The 17718-nt window shown below is 40.5% G+C and overlaps 1 protein-coding gene across 2 annotated transcripts; it reads right to left on the bottom strand.

The window, feature by feature from the left end:
* Nucleotides 1-1311: 1311 nt before the first annotated feature.
* Nucleotides 1312-16897, bottom strand: zmp:0000000896 (caspase recruitment domain-containing protein 11). 2 transcript variants are annotated; one of them, XM_011478503.4, is made up of 24 exons: nt 16766-16897; nt 15099-15338; nt 14180-14317; nt 12734-12920; nt 12449-12587; nt 11801-11983; nt 11586-11705; nt 11363-11488; nt 10018-10194; nt 9830-9922; nt 9514-9550; nt 8469-8506; nt 8307-8395; nt 8180-8226; nt 7977-8097; nt 7706-7859; nt 7396-7519; nt 4234-4474; nt 4051-4120; nt 3869-3971; nt 3632-3790; nt 3436-3548; nt 3250-3365; nt 1312-3153 (listed from the first exon to the last, which is right to left on the bottom strand). In XM_011478503.4, the coding sequence occupies exons 1-24, from the start codon at nt 16770-16772 to the stop codon at nt 2946-2948; spliced, it is 3030 nt and encodes a 1009-aa protein (XP_011476805.1). In that variant the 5' UTR covers nt 16773-16897; the 3' UTR covers nt 1312-2945. The 2 variants fall into 2 exon arrangements, with proteins under 2 accessions (XP_011476805.1, XP_011476804.1); XM_011478502.4 differs by having other exon boundaries at nt 7977-8106.
* Nucleotides 16898-17718: the final 821 nt, after the last annotated feature.

Here is a 17718-nt window from a genome sequence, read left to right on the forward strand (position 1 = left end):
TAGATCTTCTGTAAACTTATCAGGCTGTGGTGAATTCATGTCTGCTGCGTCAAATGAACATCATTGAAGCTAAATGAGGCAGAGGAGAACCAGGAGTCAACAGGGGAGTTGCATTTATAAGAATGTGTACCAGACTGAAGGTTTTCAACAGCACATAGCTTCACACCATGCAGAGCATATAGCAACAGTTTAAGTGCAAGACTGCAACATATAAGGTTGTTAAGTGTGGGTCAAAGTGCTGCATTGTGGAGATATTTAGACTCAACACCAGTTGAAGTCTAACTCTGATCATCTATCGTAAAAGCGATTCCAGTGGTCTTTTAATTATGATTATGTCGTTTTAGCCAAAATCAAAAAACCTGTCTAAATTCTGCAGAGCAGCAGCAGAATGGGCGGGACTGTTGATGCGGAGTAAGCCTGCCCTCATTACCCATTATCCATTTGTTTACACTCTTTCCCTTTGGTTTACAACCCCCCAAAACCCCAATCTCACATTATTGGACCTATCAAGCCGTACATTTCTGAGCCAGATGCTGTCTGGGATGAGGAAAAACAAAGACGTACAAGTACATTAGTCTGCATCGGAATGGAACAAACCAGGAAGCTTGTGACCTGCTGATGTGGCTCTGACATCACTGCTTCAGGCCTTTTCCAACAGCATTTATATGTCTGCTTCTGATTTAACAGAACTTGAATAAAGAAATACTCAGAAATGCAAATTTAAACAGTCCTTCAACATCAGAAAAATGCCAGAACGTGTTCAAAACACCATTTTCATTGGACTGGGTCATTAAGAAAGCAGACATTCTTTGTAAATACGATGTCAGAAGAAAAGTTTGAACAGTGGATTTCCCATTGTCTGATTATGTTTTTAATTTCTTTTTCTTTCGCTAAATTTACTGAATTAGGGAAAAGTTATATTTTGTTGGGTTGGCAGAATTTTCAATACTTCTTGCTGCTGTTGTAACAGGGAACAAGACTCACACATGCTGCATTTCAGAGAGTTTTAAGCTCTGAATTTAACCAAAGATATTAATGTTATGAAGCTGGTAGCGTACTGTTTTGGTAATGACAGCAACCTTCTACAGGATCATATCTTCACATGACCAGGGCTCTCTTATTTTTTCACTATTTGCAAGTGCAAACATGAAGTCCCGGTCAGATCCAGAACATCAACAAATGTGTTTCACTCAGACTGAAACACTGGTGGATAAAAAAAATTAAAATTTTCTAGGAATGTTTGATTAAGTTACATAATACTCCCGCAAATATATTTACAAACCTTTATTTTGACACGGATAGTCTGATAGTCTCTTTAGTCTCTTGGCTTTTTTATTTACAAGAAAAGAAATTCAACAGCTTTCTTTAGCAAATGGCTCACTTGACAGTTACTATCACTAACAATAACTGGATGTAACATACTCTGTGCCTCCTAGCACTGAAAGACAAACATTACATCACATTTGGCAATGAAAAATCACATTTTGAGTGCCTAAAATATAATCTTTCAATGCTACTCTTTACCATATCTGGTGTTCTTGTTTTTCCGAATGTATATATATATACATATTTTGTGATTCCACCAACATCTCTTCCTATGGTTGAATTGAATCATGCAGGTTTCCTTCTCTGCTTGTTGAAACCAAAGTGAAAACGTAAACCATCATTTGAACTCTGCTTTTTGCTGTTATCTGAACAAAGATTCTCAGTTTATCACCCTTAAATCTTAATGAAGCAGCCTGCATACAGAATGTTATGCTCTTTAAAGGCGTTTTAGTAAATTAGCTCCAAAGTTTTTTTTTACAGCTTTCATGTCCTGACAGTAACACACTGAAGGGAAAGCAGCTGTTTCTTATTCTCTATCACCAGACAACCGATGCTTTCATTCAGAATGAGAGGCAATGGCTCAACTTCAAAACTCCAGACGCCTCTGCTGAAAAGACCTCATGACCCATTCGTGTTTTTTGAAATCAGTGCCTTCATTTAGTGTTTTTATTTACATTAAAACATGGTTTGAAGGTCATAACCTGAAATTGCTATTGGCCGGGGGTCCCCAAATCCAGGTCTCAAGGGCCGGTGTCCTGCTGATTTTCCAGAAAATCTGCCTTATTTTCTGCTGATTACCTCGATCAGGTGTGTTTAGCCAATAAGGAGCTTCAATGGCAGGTTGGTTGGAAAACATGTAGGACACCAACCCTCGAGGCCTGGATTTGGGGACCTCTGCTATCAGCAGTGGCTGTTCTGCTTCCCTCCTGCACAGGGATCGTTGAGCTTTGTGACATTTTTTTCTAGAGGACGTTGAGAACTCCAGATGACGGAAATTCTTTGGAAATACAAGTCCATTTAAAGCAAAAATAACAACATAAAGCAATTGATTATAAAATGCATTAAAAAATGATTGTTTCGTTATATTTTTTGATCTGACTTTATTAAAAAAAAGTTTTTGAGCCATAAAACCTTGTTGCACTATAATGAGCATTAAACCAAAGAGATTCATCTTTTGCCAGAAATCATTTATACAAAAGAAAATCCTGATAAATAAAAAACATATCGTCTTTTTTTTTAAAGATTATTTAGAAAACTAAAAATAAGTTTATCTAGTTTTTTGACAGTGATAATGTCCTGTATTTACAGCACTTTCTCAAACTCCGATAGAAGCTTAATCTCAAATGACATGATTTATGTTTAAGTCTTTGAGTAGAAAAAGTAACACAGTTTTAAACAGGTTGGTCTTTCTTGACATCTGCTGTTGTAGAAAACCAGCTCTGTACATTTCAACCTTATCACATTTTTCATAGTGTAAATAAAAAAGATTGTTGATAAAAACACACAAAAATGAGAACCAAAAAATTCATGCATGAGAGAAAGCCAAGAATAGAAAGTACCCATGAATGCCCAGTAGCTGTTGGATTAGATCAATAACTATGATCCTGTTCATCCATGATTTATTGCAGTTTATCAAGTTCAACCCATGCTACTGCCCTCTGCTGGCTCTGGATGGCATTGCGTAAGGTTTCCAGCAGCTCCTCAGTGCAGCTCCAGGAGTTTGGCTCTACCGTATGGTAAAGCAGTGGCAAAGTCTCCAGCTGCAGCTCTTCAGCCTGACACAGATCCTCCATGAAGCTGTCCTCCCCACAGCGGGTAAAGAACTTCCTGTTTGAAAGCAGATTGACATTTTTGAAGACCAGGAAAAAAACTTGTGAGATAACTTCAGCAGTTGTGCTGCAAAACAACAGAGTTTGCACCTACCTGAGCTTCTTGTGCTTTTTGTTTTTGGGGCGAATGTAGATGACGATGGGATATATGTCCTGTCTCAGCAGACTCTCAATGCTGGACAGTCCCAGCTCTAGCAGACAGTGCCTCTCCTGAGGAAAAAGGGTTTACATTCACCATCATTCTATTTCATTTCTAAACACAAACCTTTGCTGCTCTTACCTGGCTGACGACATCAAGTATGGACTGCAGCCGTATGCCCTGAGCTTGCTCTGGATTGGAGGAATCCAACACAAATACCATCTTGTTTTGTCTGTCTGAAGCCTGAATGGGTTCTAAAAGCAGAAAATCAACCAAATATACCACTGAAAACCATTATTTTTCTAAGCATCTAACAGAGGTGTGAGTGTTTGCTCACCTGGTTGACAAGCGCTGAACCTCAAACCCGACTCTGCCGGCTGCAAAAGCCTCTCAATCAAACCACGGGAAAGTAGCGAGGGGGCAAAGATGACGGGCCTCTTGGTCTCAACCTTTATTGGACGCACCAAACTGTATGGGATCAAATGCTCCTCATGACCTGGGAAGAGAAAACCTCCATGAAAAGTGGACGCTGACATAAAAACAACAGTGGACTCAGCTGCTGCTGAAAACTCACGTCTGCTCAGAGTGTAAACGATCTGCTGAGAGGAACTAGTCCCACGGAAATTTGGATCCACTGCTTTCACCAAGCGTACTCGTCCTAAAGGTTTCTTTAAGAACTGTAACATATTGTGGAAGATGTAAAAAAAGCAGTTAAGGCAGCATTTGCCTATGTGGTTTAAGTCTGGGCAGCCTTACCATCTTCTTCTTCATGTCTTTTTGCTCCACAGACATTTTTCGTAATTGTACGAGTAATAACTGCTGCGCCCTGACAGAGAAAAGAATTCACATTTGTTTGTTTTGAGCAATTTATGAACAGATATTACAGCATTTATCCCACTAGAATAGCTAAAAACCCGTATTTAAGTCAAATGAAAATACCTGTTATAGTTTGGCATGGTTCCTGCCTGCAGAGGTTTGGCGCTGACCCGGTCCACCACAGAACAGCGCCAGTGGTACTTCTCGTTGTACTTTGAGTCTGTGACGTGCACGATGTCATCGCAGGCGATGCTTAGCGAGGGCGGATCTCCGTGTGGCTCAATGTTGAGGTTGACGCGCACGTAGAAAGAATCCGCACCCGTGAAGGAGGGCGATGACAGCTCCGAGCAAAGTCTGGAATATCCTAGAGACGGGACAGGAAAGGTTTAACCTCCGAGACACAAAGGAACAGGACTTTATAAAAAGAATGGGAATGTTTTTTAAAAAAAAACCAGAGACCGCATGTGACACATCTATTCACTAGCAGTTGCATTCTAAAACCGAGTTAATAAAATATTTGAATTCCTTTTTCTGCAAGACTCTCCACTCATCTATGAATGAAGCAAGCCAGATAACCTGTAGGGCTCTTTCTGGCTTTATAGTTACAGTATTAAAAAAAGATGCCACTCTGTTTAATGCCTTAGTCACATCCATTAGTACGAAGGGTTGACCCATCTAGGTGCTGCTGATTTCTGGGTTGTCTGGGCAAATAGGCCCACAGGTGTGACTTGTAGCTCCCTTGAGGCTTGTACAACGACCTTAAAGGACGTCATGAAACGCAACGTAAATGGAACGCAACATTGGCACCAGTGACTGACAGGACATTGCTACCGCACTGCACGACTTAACAGAGCTGCAAGCCTACGTGAAATGTCTTCAACCTCTGGTCATTGCTTACATCTGGTCGATGGTGGCATATTCTGCTGACATTAGTGACACCATTACTCATTTTTTGTGCCTGTTTTGTCTTTTTACTATGTGTTCTGCCTTGTGTCAAGTCCATGATAACAAAGTCCACCATTCATCCGTTCCCAGCTGAAGAGGACTCCCCCCATGTGAATACTCCTACTTCAAAGGCATCATATGAATCTTTCACTGAAAATGTCAAAAGCAAGTGGTGACATGATAAACAGGAGGGGATAATAGAGTTGATGTAGTCATCATTTGCTCACACGTGCAGTTGAGTCTCAGTTATGTCTTTCAGGGAGAAAACACTGACGTGCAAAGTGCTGATTATATGATGATATGATGTTCCTGTTCTGCCTGATTGAACGACGCACTTTCATGTAATCAACCCCTGTTAGCAATAAAAACAGACTCCATACACTGGGAAGCCGGAACTCCTCTGTTGCAGTTTGAGCTGTGACAGATGGACTTCTCCTTCTGCAGAAGTCAAACAGAAATTCTCATTTCCTGTGTGGTGTTTCTCGTTAATAAAGAAATAGTCAAAACCCTGACAGTCATGGCTGTGGTGAATGTATCGTGAAGTATTTGTAATGTAAGTTACACACACTCAGACGTACGAGTGATGCTGACGTACTCTAGTTCAGTGGTCTCCAACCTTTTTCAGGTCACAGACCGGTTTAATGTAAGACAATGTTTTCACGGACCGGTCTGAACGAAGCAGAAGTTTGCCTTTGATCATTTTTAGCTTCTGGTTCCTGAAAAACCAAATTTTCACATTAAAATGCTACTACAAGAAATTTAGTTTAAAAATAAAAAAATTTGTAGGTTCTTTTTTTTGTTTATTTGCAGCTGATGAGGGAAAGTTGTTGATTCTGATTTGTTAAAATTCAATGAAAGAGAAATTCCAGCTTTTCTTTTCTTTCATACAATATTATTATAACACGGAGAACTCAACCAAGTCTCAGATCAACTTTCAGAGCAAAAAGATTATTCATATGTTGCCATCCATCCATCCATCCATCCATCCATCCATCCATCCATCCATCCATCCATCCATCCATCCATCCATCCATCCATCCATCCATCCATCCATCCATCCATCCATCCATCCATCCATCCATCCATCCATCCATTCATCTATCCATCCATTCATCTATCCATCCATCCATCTCCAGGATTAAAGTCAAACAGGAAACAAAAATCCATCAATATCAAATCTGTCAAAGTGACTATTCGGATGTAATTTCTAAAATATGTGTGGCCAGCGCTGAACTTTTTTCCTGGTCATACTTATTTTGAATGCTGAAAATATGTGCATTAATATAGTTGGACTTCAAATATTCGCTGTGCCACTTGTTAATCATTCCTGTTTTTAAAATTACCCAGAAAAATACATGCAGCCAACAACAAAATTTAGCCTTGGATGCACTTCAAATACATGCGGGCAATGCAGCAATGTGCGTCTTGGGTCCAGGTATTTATGTGCAGCCAACATTAGTGAGGGTTGCACTTATATCAGCCTTTATCAGCACGTTATTCTCCTCTGTGGTCTGCTGGGGAAGCAGTATTGCAGTCAGTGACACCAACAGACTGAACAAGCTGATCAGGAAGGCGCGTTCTGTCATTGGCTGCAAACAGGACACATTTGAAACGGTGATGGAGAGGAGGTCACTGAACAGACTCCTTTCAATCATGGACAACCCAGAGCATCCTCTCCACCCTGTTCTGGACAAACAGCGGAGCTCCTTCTCTAGGAGGCTCAGACAGCTCCGCTCCAAAACTGCCCGGTACCAAAAATCATTCATACCCAATGCAATAACCCTGTACAACAACACCCAATGCAAAAGATAACCTTTGCACATTTTTATCATCTATTTATTTTTTTTAATTTTTTTTCTATTTTGCACATTTCTTTTGCACATCTTTTTACCTGCACTATTCTGTAAATAGCTTTTTTAAATTATAATACCTTGATGTTTGCATTTATGCTACATTTTTTCTTTGTTCTTGCTTTTTTTTTTTTATTTTCATTCTAAGTCTTTTTTTCCCTCTGCTGTCAGTCAAATTTCCCACGTGTGGGATCAATAAAGTACTTCTGATTCTGATTATCTTATCAATTTTAAAAGCCAATGACACAACACAATAGTGATGGATTTTAATGATATTTGGGATAAATATTACTTTGGTGCTTTAAAAATCAACTTAATTTAACTGTATATCTAAGGTTTTATTTCCCCATGTTTAAGCCTTTAAAAAAGTGTTTTTTTTACCTGTTTAAAAGATAACAAATCCAAAAAAGAAAACCTTATTAGAAAATTTAGGGCTTCCACTGTTTTGTGGGTGTAAAATTATTTTTTTAATTTAAAACTGCAGACTCACCATCTGGGTTGCTCTGATATTTGAGCGCTGACGGCTCGTTCCACCACTGCAGGGAAAAGTGGGCCACCTCTGCGGTGCACTGACTCAGCTGCACACTTCCACCACCAAACAGAACTCGCTCCAGCTAAACAGCATCCAGACAAGCCCGCATGTTAGGTTACCATCTCACAATCATCTCTTCTGTGATCTTTTTCCATGTTAGAACATGCAGAAAACTTTCATCTAATCGCAATCTGCCACTTTTATCAAAGCCCATTTTCTGCACTTTTCAGCCACAAAGTGTTTACGCAAAACCTGTACAGACACACACCTCCAGCAGCTCACTGCCCTCCTTCAGGCCACACTGTTCTGCAGCAGAGCCGGATTTGACCTGGCTGACAAAGATCCCCGTTCGGTTTCCGCCGACGATCACAATGTCCTCAGCTAGACTGGCTTTTGCGAGCTCCAGGGATGTAGTAGTGGGGCTTGAAGACCATCAGAAAAGGCAGGAATGAATGAAAGCAGGGAAGTTTCCATGGTATTTAGGCACAAAAAGCAGGTAAGTAGTTCATTTCATAATGGTAAACACTTAAGCAGCTTACCTAGAAACGTTGGGAATGGGCTGATGTTTGGAAATGCTGGGCAGGTTGACGAGGTCCGGGGGGAAGAGGTGAGAATGTAGGGAGGTCCAGGAATCAGAAAGAGAAGGCTCAATCTGCTCACCTGAAAACACTACACACACTTCTAATGTTCTCTATCCAAATAATAAATGATACAAAAATTAGAGCTGCTATGTCAAACATACTTCCAATGTTCTCATTCTCATCACTGCCCCAGGAGTCTAAGTCGAACCTTTGAGCAGAAGAACAAAAAAAAGTTTGTTTTGAGAAAAAAAAGAAAGAAAGAAAAGAGCTTCAGAAGGATAAACTTACTCTGTGTTAACCCTTCGGTTAATGGAGTTCACACATGGAGGAAATGCGAATGTCGACAACCGGTTTATTTCCTTTTCATCGTCTCGTGTCTGATGGCACACGTGGAATAAAAGTGAGGAGTCAGCCTGAAATTCAGTTTAAAACAGAAGCTCTGATGCTCACCAATAGCAGCAGATTCTCCTCTGAGTTCGAACAGGAACCTGTAAAGCATCAGAAAGCTTAGTTTAACTTTCAAACAGGGAAACAAAAGATCAAGCTCTGCACTTCTTATCCTTTTCAAAAGAGCTGGAAGCGAAGTGCATTGTAGCAAAATATTATATATTTATCTGAGATTAGAGCCGCTTTGTTCGCGACAAACACATCGCAGTGTTTGTTCAGTCTGCCTTTCTTGTTCCTGTAGTAATAAATAAAAAGGGCTGGGTTTAAAGAAAAAAACTCCTAAAGCAGGAGTGTACAAATTCTAAAATCAAAAAACCTAATCTTTTCCTGAATTAAAAAAAATGTACATGGCAAGCCTTAATTTAATCATCTCAGGATGCTCCACCGAATCCGGTTGGTGGCAATGTTACATGTGGAAACTTGTAGAATGAGAAGAAAAATACGGCAATTGCGGTGACGAAGAAGAATCACACACAGTGGTCGGAGTACAACGTAATTAACCCCGCCCACGCTGAGCTACGCCTCTGTCTGGACACTGCAGCCAGGGGTAGTTGAAATTTCCTGCATAAATATAATATGTTTTCAATGCCATCTTGATGAGACCTAGTTTATTTATCCAGTAAATCTCTATTTTACATTCCCTCCCTTTTATCACTTGTCTTTCTAAATTGAATCCTGGTTCACCTCCAGTTTCCTATAACTAAACAGGGACAAAACACTAATTGCTCTGGTTGTTGAAAAGTCGATTCGATGCAAACTTAAGAGCTCATCCTGGACAGACCTTTATCCTTTTCATTTCAATTCAAAAACCTCTCAGTCAGCATATTCTTCTTTTAAATTAACATAAAATCAACCACCTGTTTAAACGAGCTTCTTTTGCTTAACGTTCACTGTTTCGTCCATTTAATCAACAAATGCATTTATCATGTGTTTTCATTCGTTTATTGATTTATTTTAAATCTGTACATTGGCCGGTTTTCTGTTTAAGTGCCTTCTAAAGAAAAAGAATCAATAATGTTATCATATTAAGTGGAAACTGGAGACTTACCCCAGGAAGTTTCATGTGTTTGGTCTTTTGATCGCACCTGTGACAGAAAAAGCTGAGTTTAAGTTTGACCTACTGAAATATTTTACAAGTACAGACACGCTTGCTTGAGAAAAAACTTGCACAAGAATGTATTGCTCAACACAAAATGTTATTGAAGTTGAGGAAGTTTGTCTTTTAGAAGTGGCTTTGCTTGCATTACAAAAGACAGTTATTGTGGTTTTGTTTGTTCAAGTTGTTACTAAAGTTGTGGCAGATGTGCAGCTCTTTTATCTTTTACTGTGATACGTGAGTGTGTGGAACGGGGGGCAGCTCTGACCTTTTTTGGTATTGATTGGTTGGGGCTCAGATCCAGGTCAGGCGTGCAGCAGAGGCCAAAGCACTGCTCCTCACTGCACAGAGACAAATGGGACTGGGGAGGAGGAACGCGGCAGATAAGGTGTGTCAACGTTTCTGCAGCGATAACACGACCCCACACTCCTGCCCACCGAGTCTTGTTTGACTCACGCAGTGAAGGCTAGCGCTCTGCTCCATCTGCTCCCGCCACCGCTCCCGCTCTCGTTCCAGCTCCCTCTGCTGCTGCTCCAGGCTGGCCTGCAGCTCGGCGATGCGTTTCCGAAGGTGGTTCTTGTCCAGCAGACAGTCGGTGTACTCCAGCTGTAGGCTGTCGCGGCTCCGCAGAGCCTGATCAAAATGAAAGACAGATGCATTTGTGCATTTCTACAAAAATATATGACAAGTTGACAAAAGCTCATGAAAACAAAGTTAGGCCCTTTCTTTCATGATGAAAAAATAGAAAAAGGATTAACAAAATATTTAAATCTAGGGTAAAAAAAAATAAATCTAGGGTTATCTCAAAAATAATTTGAATCAATGAACGATAAAAAAAGCAAGTGTTAGCAGCCTTTGGAATTCTCCAGATGTCTCAGAAAACGCTGCAAAGATCCACAGCAGAGATTAGAGGGATTACACAAAGAAGAGCACAAGTGGTGTTGTGGAATTTCTTCTGGAAAAAAAAGTTTACTGAAGATATTTAAGAAAATCAAATACACTTTTTGTCCACTTTTGGCTATAAAACATATAAAACGACAAACAGGAGATGCAGTTAGGTACAGAAGTGGCAGTGTTATTGCATCGACTCGTATGAGGATTCAGTCTCACGCGTCGTTTCCATCTCATGCCTAACCAACAAGAAACCTGATCGGCTGTAGAATTGAATATTTCTACAACAGAGATCATGCTCTTAAGAGTGTAGTTTATTCTAAGCTTTTATTTGTATTTACATTTTCTTCTAGTTTCTTTCTGGTTGAATTTTACAAGCCGAGCTTTAGTGTCTGTTCTGCACGTCTTAACCACCTCACCTGTGTTGACACAGACATGCAAAACTCACCGGATTTACAGGAAAAAAATCCCCATGCTGAGTAAATTTTTAAAAAGTGACTACTTCACATACTGAGCAATCTAAAGAAAAATACTGAAAGATCCCGATCCGGTCCCTAGAAGTCAATGCTTTGTTTGTTTTCCAGCCATCCCTGTCTTACTCACTGCTAACTCCATGCTGAGTACTGTTAAGGTGTGTTCAGTTAGTCACAATTTGGAAAATACCATTTCAGATTAGGGGCGGCAGGAAGGCAAAGCGAAATTCAGTATCTGACTAAGGGAACACACCTGAGCCAGGTGATGAGCAGTGAGTAAAGCAGGAGAAGAATCAGCTGACGGTCCTCAGAGCTCTGATTTTAAGAATCTAATTGGGTCTATGTTTAGGGTCTACTTTGAAATAAAAATAAACCTGATAATCATGGGAACCAATTCTGCTGTAACACTTAGAAGGTCAGGCTGGATTCAGACTGACCTGATCCCTCTCCTTCTCCAGTTCCATGATTTGGTTGAAGTAGGACTCGCTCCTCTTCTGCTCGGTCTCCCAGTCCAGCTGGAGCGTCCTCACCTTCAGCTGCAGCTGCTCACACTGAGACTGCAACTGCAAATCCAGTCCAAAAGAAGTTTATAAGAATGGTGGATCAGGTAGATAATCCATTTGAATCCAGGGATTTTGACGATATGATCCATGTCCTCGCCTTGCCCCTGAGCTCGTCTGCACCCTGCAGCTCCTCCTGCAGTTTGGTGATCAAATCGCAGAGCTCCTGCCTCTGTTCGGCAGCTTCCACGCGGTCCTGCTGCAGGATATCCATCAAGGCCTGATGTCAAGAGAAACCCCATTTAGAAACAAAAAAACTGAACCATTTTCAGAAGGTCTTCTCAGATTTTTGGAGCGGAATACTCTTAAACACACAATGACTCCAGTGGTGGGAGCTGGGCTTGTTTTCTGAGCCTCCAAGTTTTGCAGCGGCTTCTTAGGAAGAGTAGGCGGAGAGCCATCACTTCCATTAGAAATCACATACGATGATTTGCTTCCATCAGGAGTTTCAAGTGACTGTTTCTCTGAGTCTTTCAGCCTGGATTTAAGATCCTCTATCTGTGGAAAAAAAGAACAAAAGTGAATGACAAAAATGCAAAGCAATAACAGATGCCTGTATAAACTGAACACATCTAGACCTTTGTATCAGTTCAGTGATGATTATCAGTTCATTTGAGGGGGGGGGGGGGGGGGCAGTAGGTTTTAACCGCTGTTAGTAAGGTCATTATTGCATAAAATGTTAACTTATCCAAACGGGAGTCATAACAGTTTATACCTCAGCAGTGAGGCCGACCTCCTGCTACAACACAAACTAATCTGAATGGTGGCTGATAACATCCACACAGGTGAGAAGTCCACAGATTCAGAGGAAACAGCTTCACTTTCTGGTGGCTCTCAGTGCAAAGTGCTTTTTTTCCTAAAGCCTTTTACAGTTTCGAGCCCTGTTATAAACCTTTAAAACAATAATTGAACACCTCGTGATGTTTTTTTTTTCTTTTACCTGTGCTGTTCTGTCCGACTCACCTGGATGAGCAGTTCCCTCTCTCGGGTCGAGGCTCTGTGCTGCTCCTCCAGAGCTCTGGAGTACTTCACCGCCTGGTCCAGGTGTCTGTCCTTCAGCTTTCCCAGCTCCCTGCTGGCAGACTCCCAGTCCTGTCGCAGCCTTTAAACAAAGAGCTTTCTCACTGCTTCTTTCTGGGTCATCGGGTATAGAAAATACTGAGCAGACCCTCTCCTGACGCAATTTATCTGCTTTTAATCATTGTTTTTTTTTTCTTCTAAAATTAAAATAACTAACGGGGCTCAAACCTTTCAAGCTGCAGTTTGTCGTGACGCAACCCGTGAGCTTTACGCTCTGCTCTGCTTCGCTCCTCCTCGGCCACCCGACATCGCTGAGACAGGCGGCGCTCGCACAAGCGGCTGCTTCGGAGCTGCTCCCTCAGCTTCCGCACCTCCAGCAGCAGAAACTGGGTCAAACCTTCTGGACCCTCTTCGTCTGCAGAGAAAAACATGTGGGGCTGTTGTTGTATGGGGAACAGTGGTATGTCAATGTCCAAACAGAGACAGAACAGATAAGTGAGATGCAAGAACATTGTAATCTGATCATCTCTAACCAACTAAGATCTAAGTCGTTTAGATCTTTGCTCAACCTCAAAATAACTTTTTCAAACTTTTTTTAACCCAAATTCCAGAGATGTTGGAACATTCTTTCACATTTGACTTGAATAAAAGGGAAAAGACTCTGACAGCTCATTAAGAAATAACAACATTTTAAACAGATAAACCCTCGATCCACCATGAGCTTATCGTAAATTTAAAGCTTGATGCAGGTCTGACAATAGGTGGCATGGAGCACCAAACTGGCAAAAAAAATAGAAAAGGACCAAAAGGTTTCAGCTGAGTTAACTGATATCATTTCAGTGACAGGATTTTGAGAGTTTCTCAAAAGTAAAGAAGGGCAGAGACTGTCTAATGAGTAAGAGTGTATGACTCAATGGGGATTACTTTAAAAACCCTATTATAACATGTCAAACAGCAAAGGCTATGCAAATAATTCTTATGTAAAAGTGCATAACATCATGAAAAGATTGATAAAAACTGAAGAAATCTCTGTTTGCAAGGGACACAGATAATTAAGCAAAGAATATGTCAAATATGGTCATGAATGTAATAATGTATTTCAGGAATGGAATAAAATCCCAACACAAAACTCCAGACCAACTTACTGACCAAACATATTTAAAGGTTTAGAAAATGACATTTCATGGTGCTCTCGCTGATTTTTTAAGACTTCTTACAGCCATCAAAGTTGTATTGAGCCCATGTAATGAATAAATCCTAAAACTGTTCAATTTAAACGTTTGTCTTGTAAGCTAAATTTATTTAGAAAGTCACTTTAAAAATATTTTCCAATCTGACATATTTTCCCTTTTCTGGTTTTAATTTGGCCGAACCCAAACTGACCTTGAACCACAACACTTAACCTTAAACATTTGACTGATTATTGAATAAATCTGCTGTGACTTTTAAAAAAACAGCTTCAACAGAGCGTTTGACCCACTGGAAATGACGATGCTTCAAAAAGTACAGTATGAGGGTGAATGAGAACGTCTTTCAGTGTTAAAAAACATTTTTTTAAGCAGATCCCCAATTCAAAGTGGAGGTCACAAAGAAGCTCAGTTTGGACTCCAGACATTACATAAGTTTACAAAAATTTTAATGTCAGTCTTGTTCAAATGAAAAACCGTAGCTTGCCCAAAATTAGGGAGCATCTCTGGGTGGGCTTCTGTCCGGTCAGCTGTGTGTACTGGTCCGGATGGTAAAACTCCAGCGACTCCATGAAGGCCTGAAGGCCTCGCTGGCCTTGACCTCTGAGAATGTCCAGCAAGCGGCCTGAGAGGGAAAAAGCAGCCAGAAAAACATTCCTGGTTAAAAACAGAAACTGCTTTCAGATCAAAGGTCAGACGTCCTACAGAAATCTACCCTTCACTGTTGGAGCTGCACAACATAATGGAGGCGAACTCATGAGCCAAACCAGAAATGAAACATGAATCACTTTTAGTCAAGGGGCACATCTTCATTCAACCATTATTTGACACTTGTATCCTTAATCTTCCCCCTCCCCATCGAGGAGCAACAACTGGTTCCTGCTCTTGTATCTGACTGTAGTTCTCTCATCACACTCTTCTAATCTCTTTATAATAGAATTGATCACATACTGTAGAAATACCCCAAAAGGAAAAGCTATTTTAGTGATAATTTAAGTTAAAACTGAATCTGCATCCTGCAATATGGAAACCAGTGTGTTCTGCTCTAAAAAGAGCTGCTTCCCTATTTCATTAAGGCATGGCAGTTTATTTTGGTGTCCTAATCTGGATTAAATTTACCTATATACCAAATACAAGTTATTAAATGTCTACAACAGTATTTTACATCCAAATAGTTCAACTGTATTTCTGCCTTTATTTCCACCTGGTTATAATTCTAACTGAAGCTTCTGTTGCAGCACTGAGAGGAAATCTGAAGGGAAGGCTTTGCAAATGAAAATAATCTTCCTGCATTCAACAGTCTAATCTGAAATCCAGACTCTGAGAACTTCCGCAATTAAGCAATCGGTTATTTAAATGGGCTTGCTTTCTTTTTAAATCAGATAAAAAGCAAGGCCTCTTCTCACCGGCCTTGCTGATGCGCAGCGGGTACTGCGTGGAGTTCAGCACCTCGTCTTCATCCTGCTCGTCGATGACCTTGCACTGCCGCAGGAACGGGGTGAGCTTGGCGGGGTTGAGGATGCGGGTGAGTTTGTGCCGAACGCCCTCCACCCGATCCCACAGCTCCTCGCAGCGCTCCTCCAACCACTGGGGAGAGGAGCGGCCCTCATCTTGAGCTACATCTTCCTCCCTCTGCACCAAGACTCCTGCAGGAGACCAGTGAAATCTGCTCAAGGATCTGCTTGAAATGTTGATTACATATGAAAGGTTTCGATGCTTATCTCTTTTCCTGTCACATTTCAGTGAAGTGAGGTAAACCTGCAGACTTTTTCCAAAACTCTCCAAACGACAGTCTATTTTGGTCTTACCTGCATTTCTGCAACAGTTTATGAGCCAAAAGTTTATGAACCGTTATATGAAAAGCCATACAAAAAAAATGAATCACAAAGGTTTGTTTGTTGCTCCACTCTGAGAGTCTATAAATAACCAAACCTTTATAAAGCAAAATTGGACCTGCACTGTAGTGAGGAAATGCAACAGCTGCTTTTTGGAAAAACTCCAAAAAACAGTCTGGGACTTTTATCCCCATCAACACATCCGCCTGGACTTTAACCGATGAGATCAAGCACAAATATTTGCCTAAATTAACACAAAAGAGAAGAGCTTTGAGGATTTATTTTTAGAGCATGGATGTCTGGTCTTGTGCGGATCACAAAACCATAAGGGGAGGGACCCTGTGGACCATTGTTGCAGAATGCAGAAATGAAAACATGGCTGTGATTCATTTCACACACGTGAAAACACACACAGACATTCTGTGCACCCATGAAGGCTCCAACGGCAGGGAGGACAAATGTCAACAGCCCAGACAAACGATACAATTGATGACTTTTTAAAACCTTTAATAACATTTTTAACTCTTTGAGGGGAAATTAAAAAGCAGCAGCAACAACCTGTAAACAACATGAATGCATATAAGAAAAGTCTGCATTTGTTACAGCCTGCAGGCACAGCTGCCACAGAGAAAAACATCTTTAAGAGCGCTGTCACTGATTTACTGATAATGTGAGAGTGGCTTCTCTGGCAGGACTGGGCCTGTTGGACCACTCAGGAATCTCTGTTATTACTTTGAAACAAGAATTTTTATTTGGGACCACTACACTTCCACGGAATCCAGGAAAACAAGAATAAACTTTGTTCTGGATTACCGATCTGCAGCTGAAATCCCAACAGACACTGACATGAGGAAACCAACACTTCAGCAATTCATTTGAAGACTTAACTTTGAAAATAATAGAGTAAAATTACATTTTAAATCATTCTAAAACTTTTTTTCACATACATAATTTTCATTAACATAAATGAATAGTATCTATTATGATTCATTATATTTAAGTTAAAAAATGTGCTGATCATTTTAGAAATGACAAACAGAAGTTAATAGTAGCTTTAGCTCTACAACCATAACAGTAATATACAGATATGAAGTATTTAAGAATTAAAATTCATGAACAGCGTTTTTCATATGCCTGTCCGACTCAGGTTTAAGTTGTCTCCAAAGCGACAGAAGTCTCCTCACTTCTCAGAAACATCAAGCAGAATCAACCTAAAGACACCTTAAATGCTGACTTACCGCTCATGTCTTCCTGCTGTTTTTGGCACCGATCTTTGAGCCTTCTCCTTCGAGCGCGCACACCACCAGGAGCGACGCGGAAAGTCCTCCTCTGACCACTGAGCACGCGCAGAACCGGTCACGAGCCCGACCACTAGAGGGCGCGTTGAAACCAACGCTTGTAGAACCTCTGCTGCTGAGAAAGTGTTGTGAAATGTTCAGTGCCAGCTCTCAAATTCTGGGCTTTTTGACAACTTGAGGCATTTATTAGAGAAATAATGACTCAATAAACAACAAATTACCTTTTAGGTTTGATATGGGCTCAGCTTGGGAAAAAATTCCCCAACAGGAGCTCCTTCCTTGTAGAAAATCCCAGATGATCTCTTACATAAATTTCCAGACTATTTCAACACCTTGATTTCTTATTTTCTTTCTTTCATTTTTACGTCTGTCGACCTTTGATTAGGCTGGAGTCTTGAAACTATACGGCACTGACTCATTCCACTTCAGGAGGGATACGAACCCATTAACAAGTGCTGATAAGGAAAAAGTCGGCCGTGTGTGAAACATGCACAGATTACACTGCACAGCACTGTCAGGTTGTTAAGACAGGTTTTCATTCAGTTTAAGATCCCCTTTAGGGTCCGCATATCTTAAGGAATTACAAAAAAAGTTACATTTAGCTGTTTTATTTAATGTTTTGTTAAAATTTGCACGTTTTTAAGTATTAGATGTTTTCTTGATGTGAAAAATATGTTTTTGGACAAATGTTTTTATGAGAATAGAGATTTTTAGTGTCAAAAAAGAGGTTTGTCAAACTAAAAAGGTTTTCAAAAGCTTTTAGGAAAATGTGCACCAAAACCGCTCACCACAATGACAGCTTCTTCCCTCAAGCCGTCACTTTGATGAACTCCTGGCGCCTGAATACTCAAGAACAAAAAACAAAACCATAGAAACTGTCATACCGGAACTAC

Source organism: Oryzias latipes, chromosome 8 (genome assembly GCF_053564925.1).
Source record: "Oryzias latipes strain Hd-rR chromosome 8, Olatipes_Hd-rR_3.1".
NCBI classification, from domain to species: domain Eukaryota; kingdom Metazoa; phylum Chordata; class Actinopteri; order Beloniformes; family Adrianichthyidae; genus Oryzias; species Oryzias latipes.

Excerpts from the sequence above, each read along its gene's own strand:
- zmp:0000000896 (XM_011478502.4), bottom strand. Across the intron at positions 3,366-3,435 it reads TACTTGATGTCGTCAGCCAG|GAGAGGCACTGTCTGCTAGA; the intron begins GTAAGAGCAGCA and ends CTTTTTCCTCAG. Across the intron at positions 3,154-3,249 it reads AAAAAGCACAAGAAGCTCAG|GAAGTTCTTTACCCGCTGTG; the intron begins GTAGGTGCAAAC and ends GCTTTCAAACAG.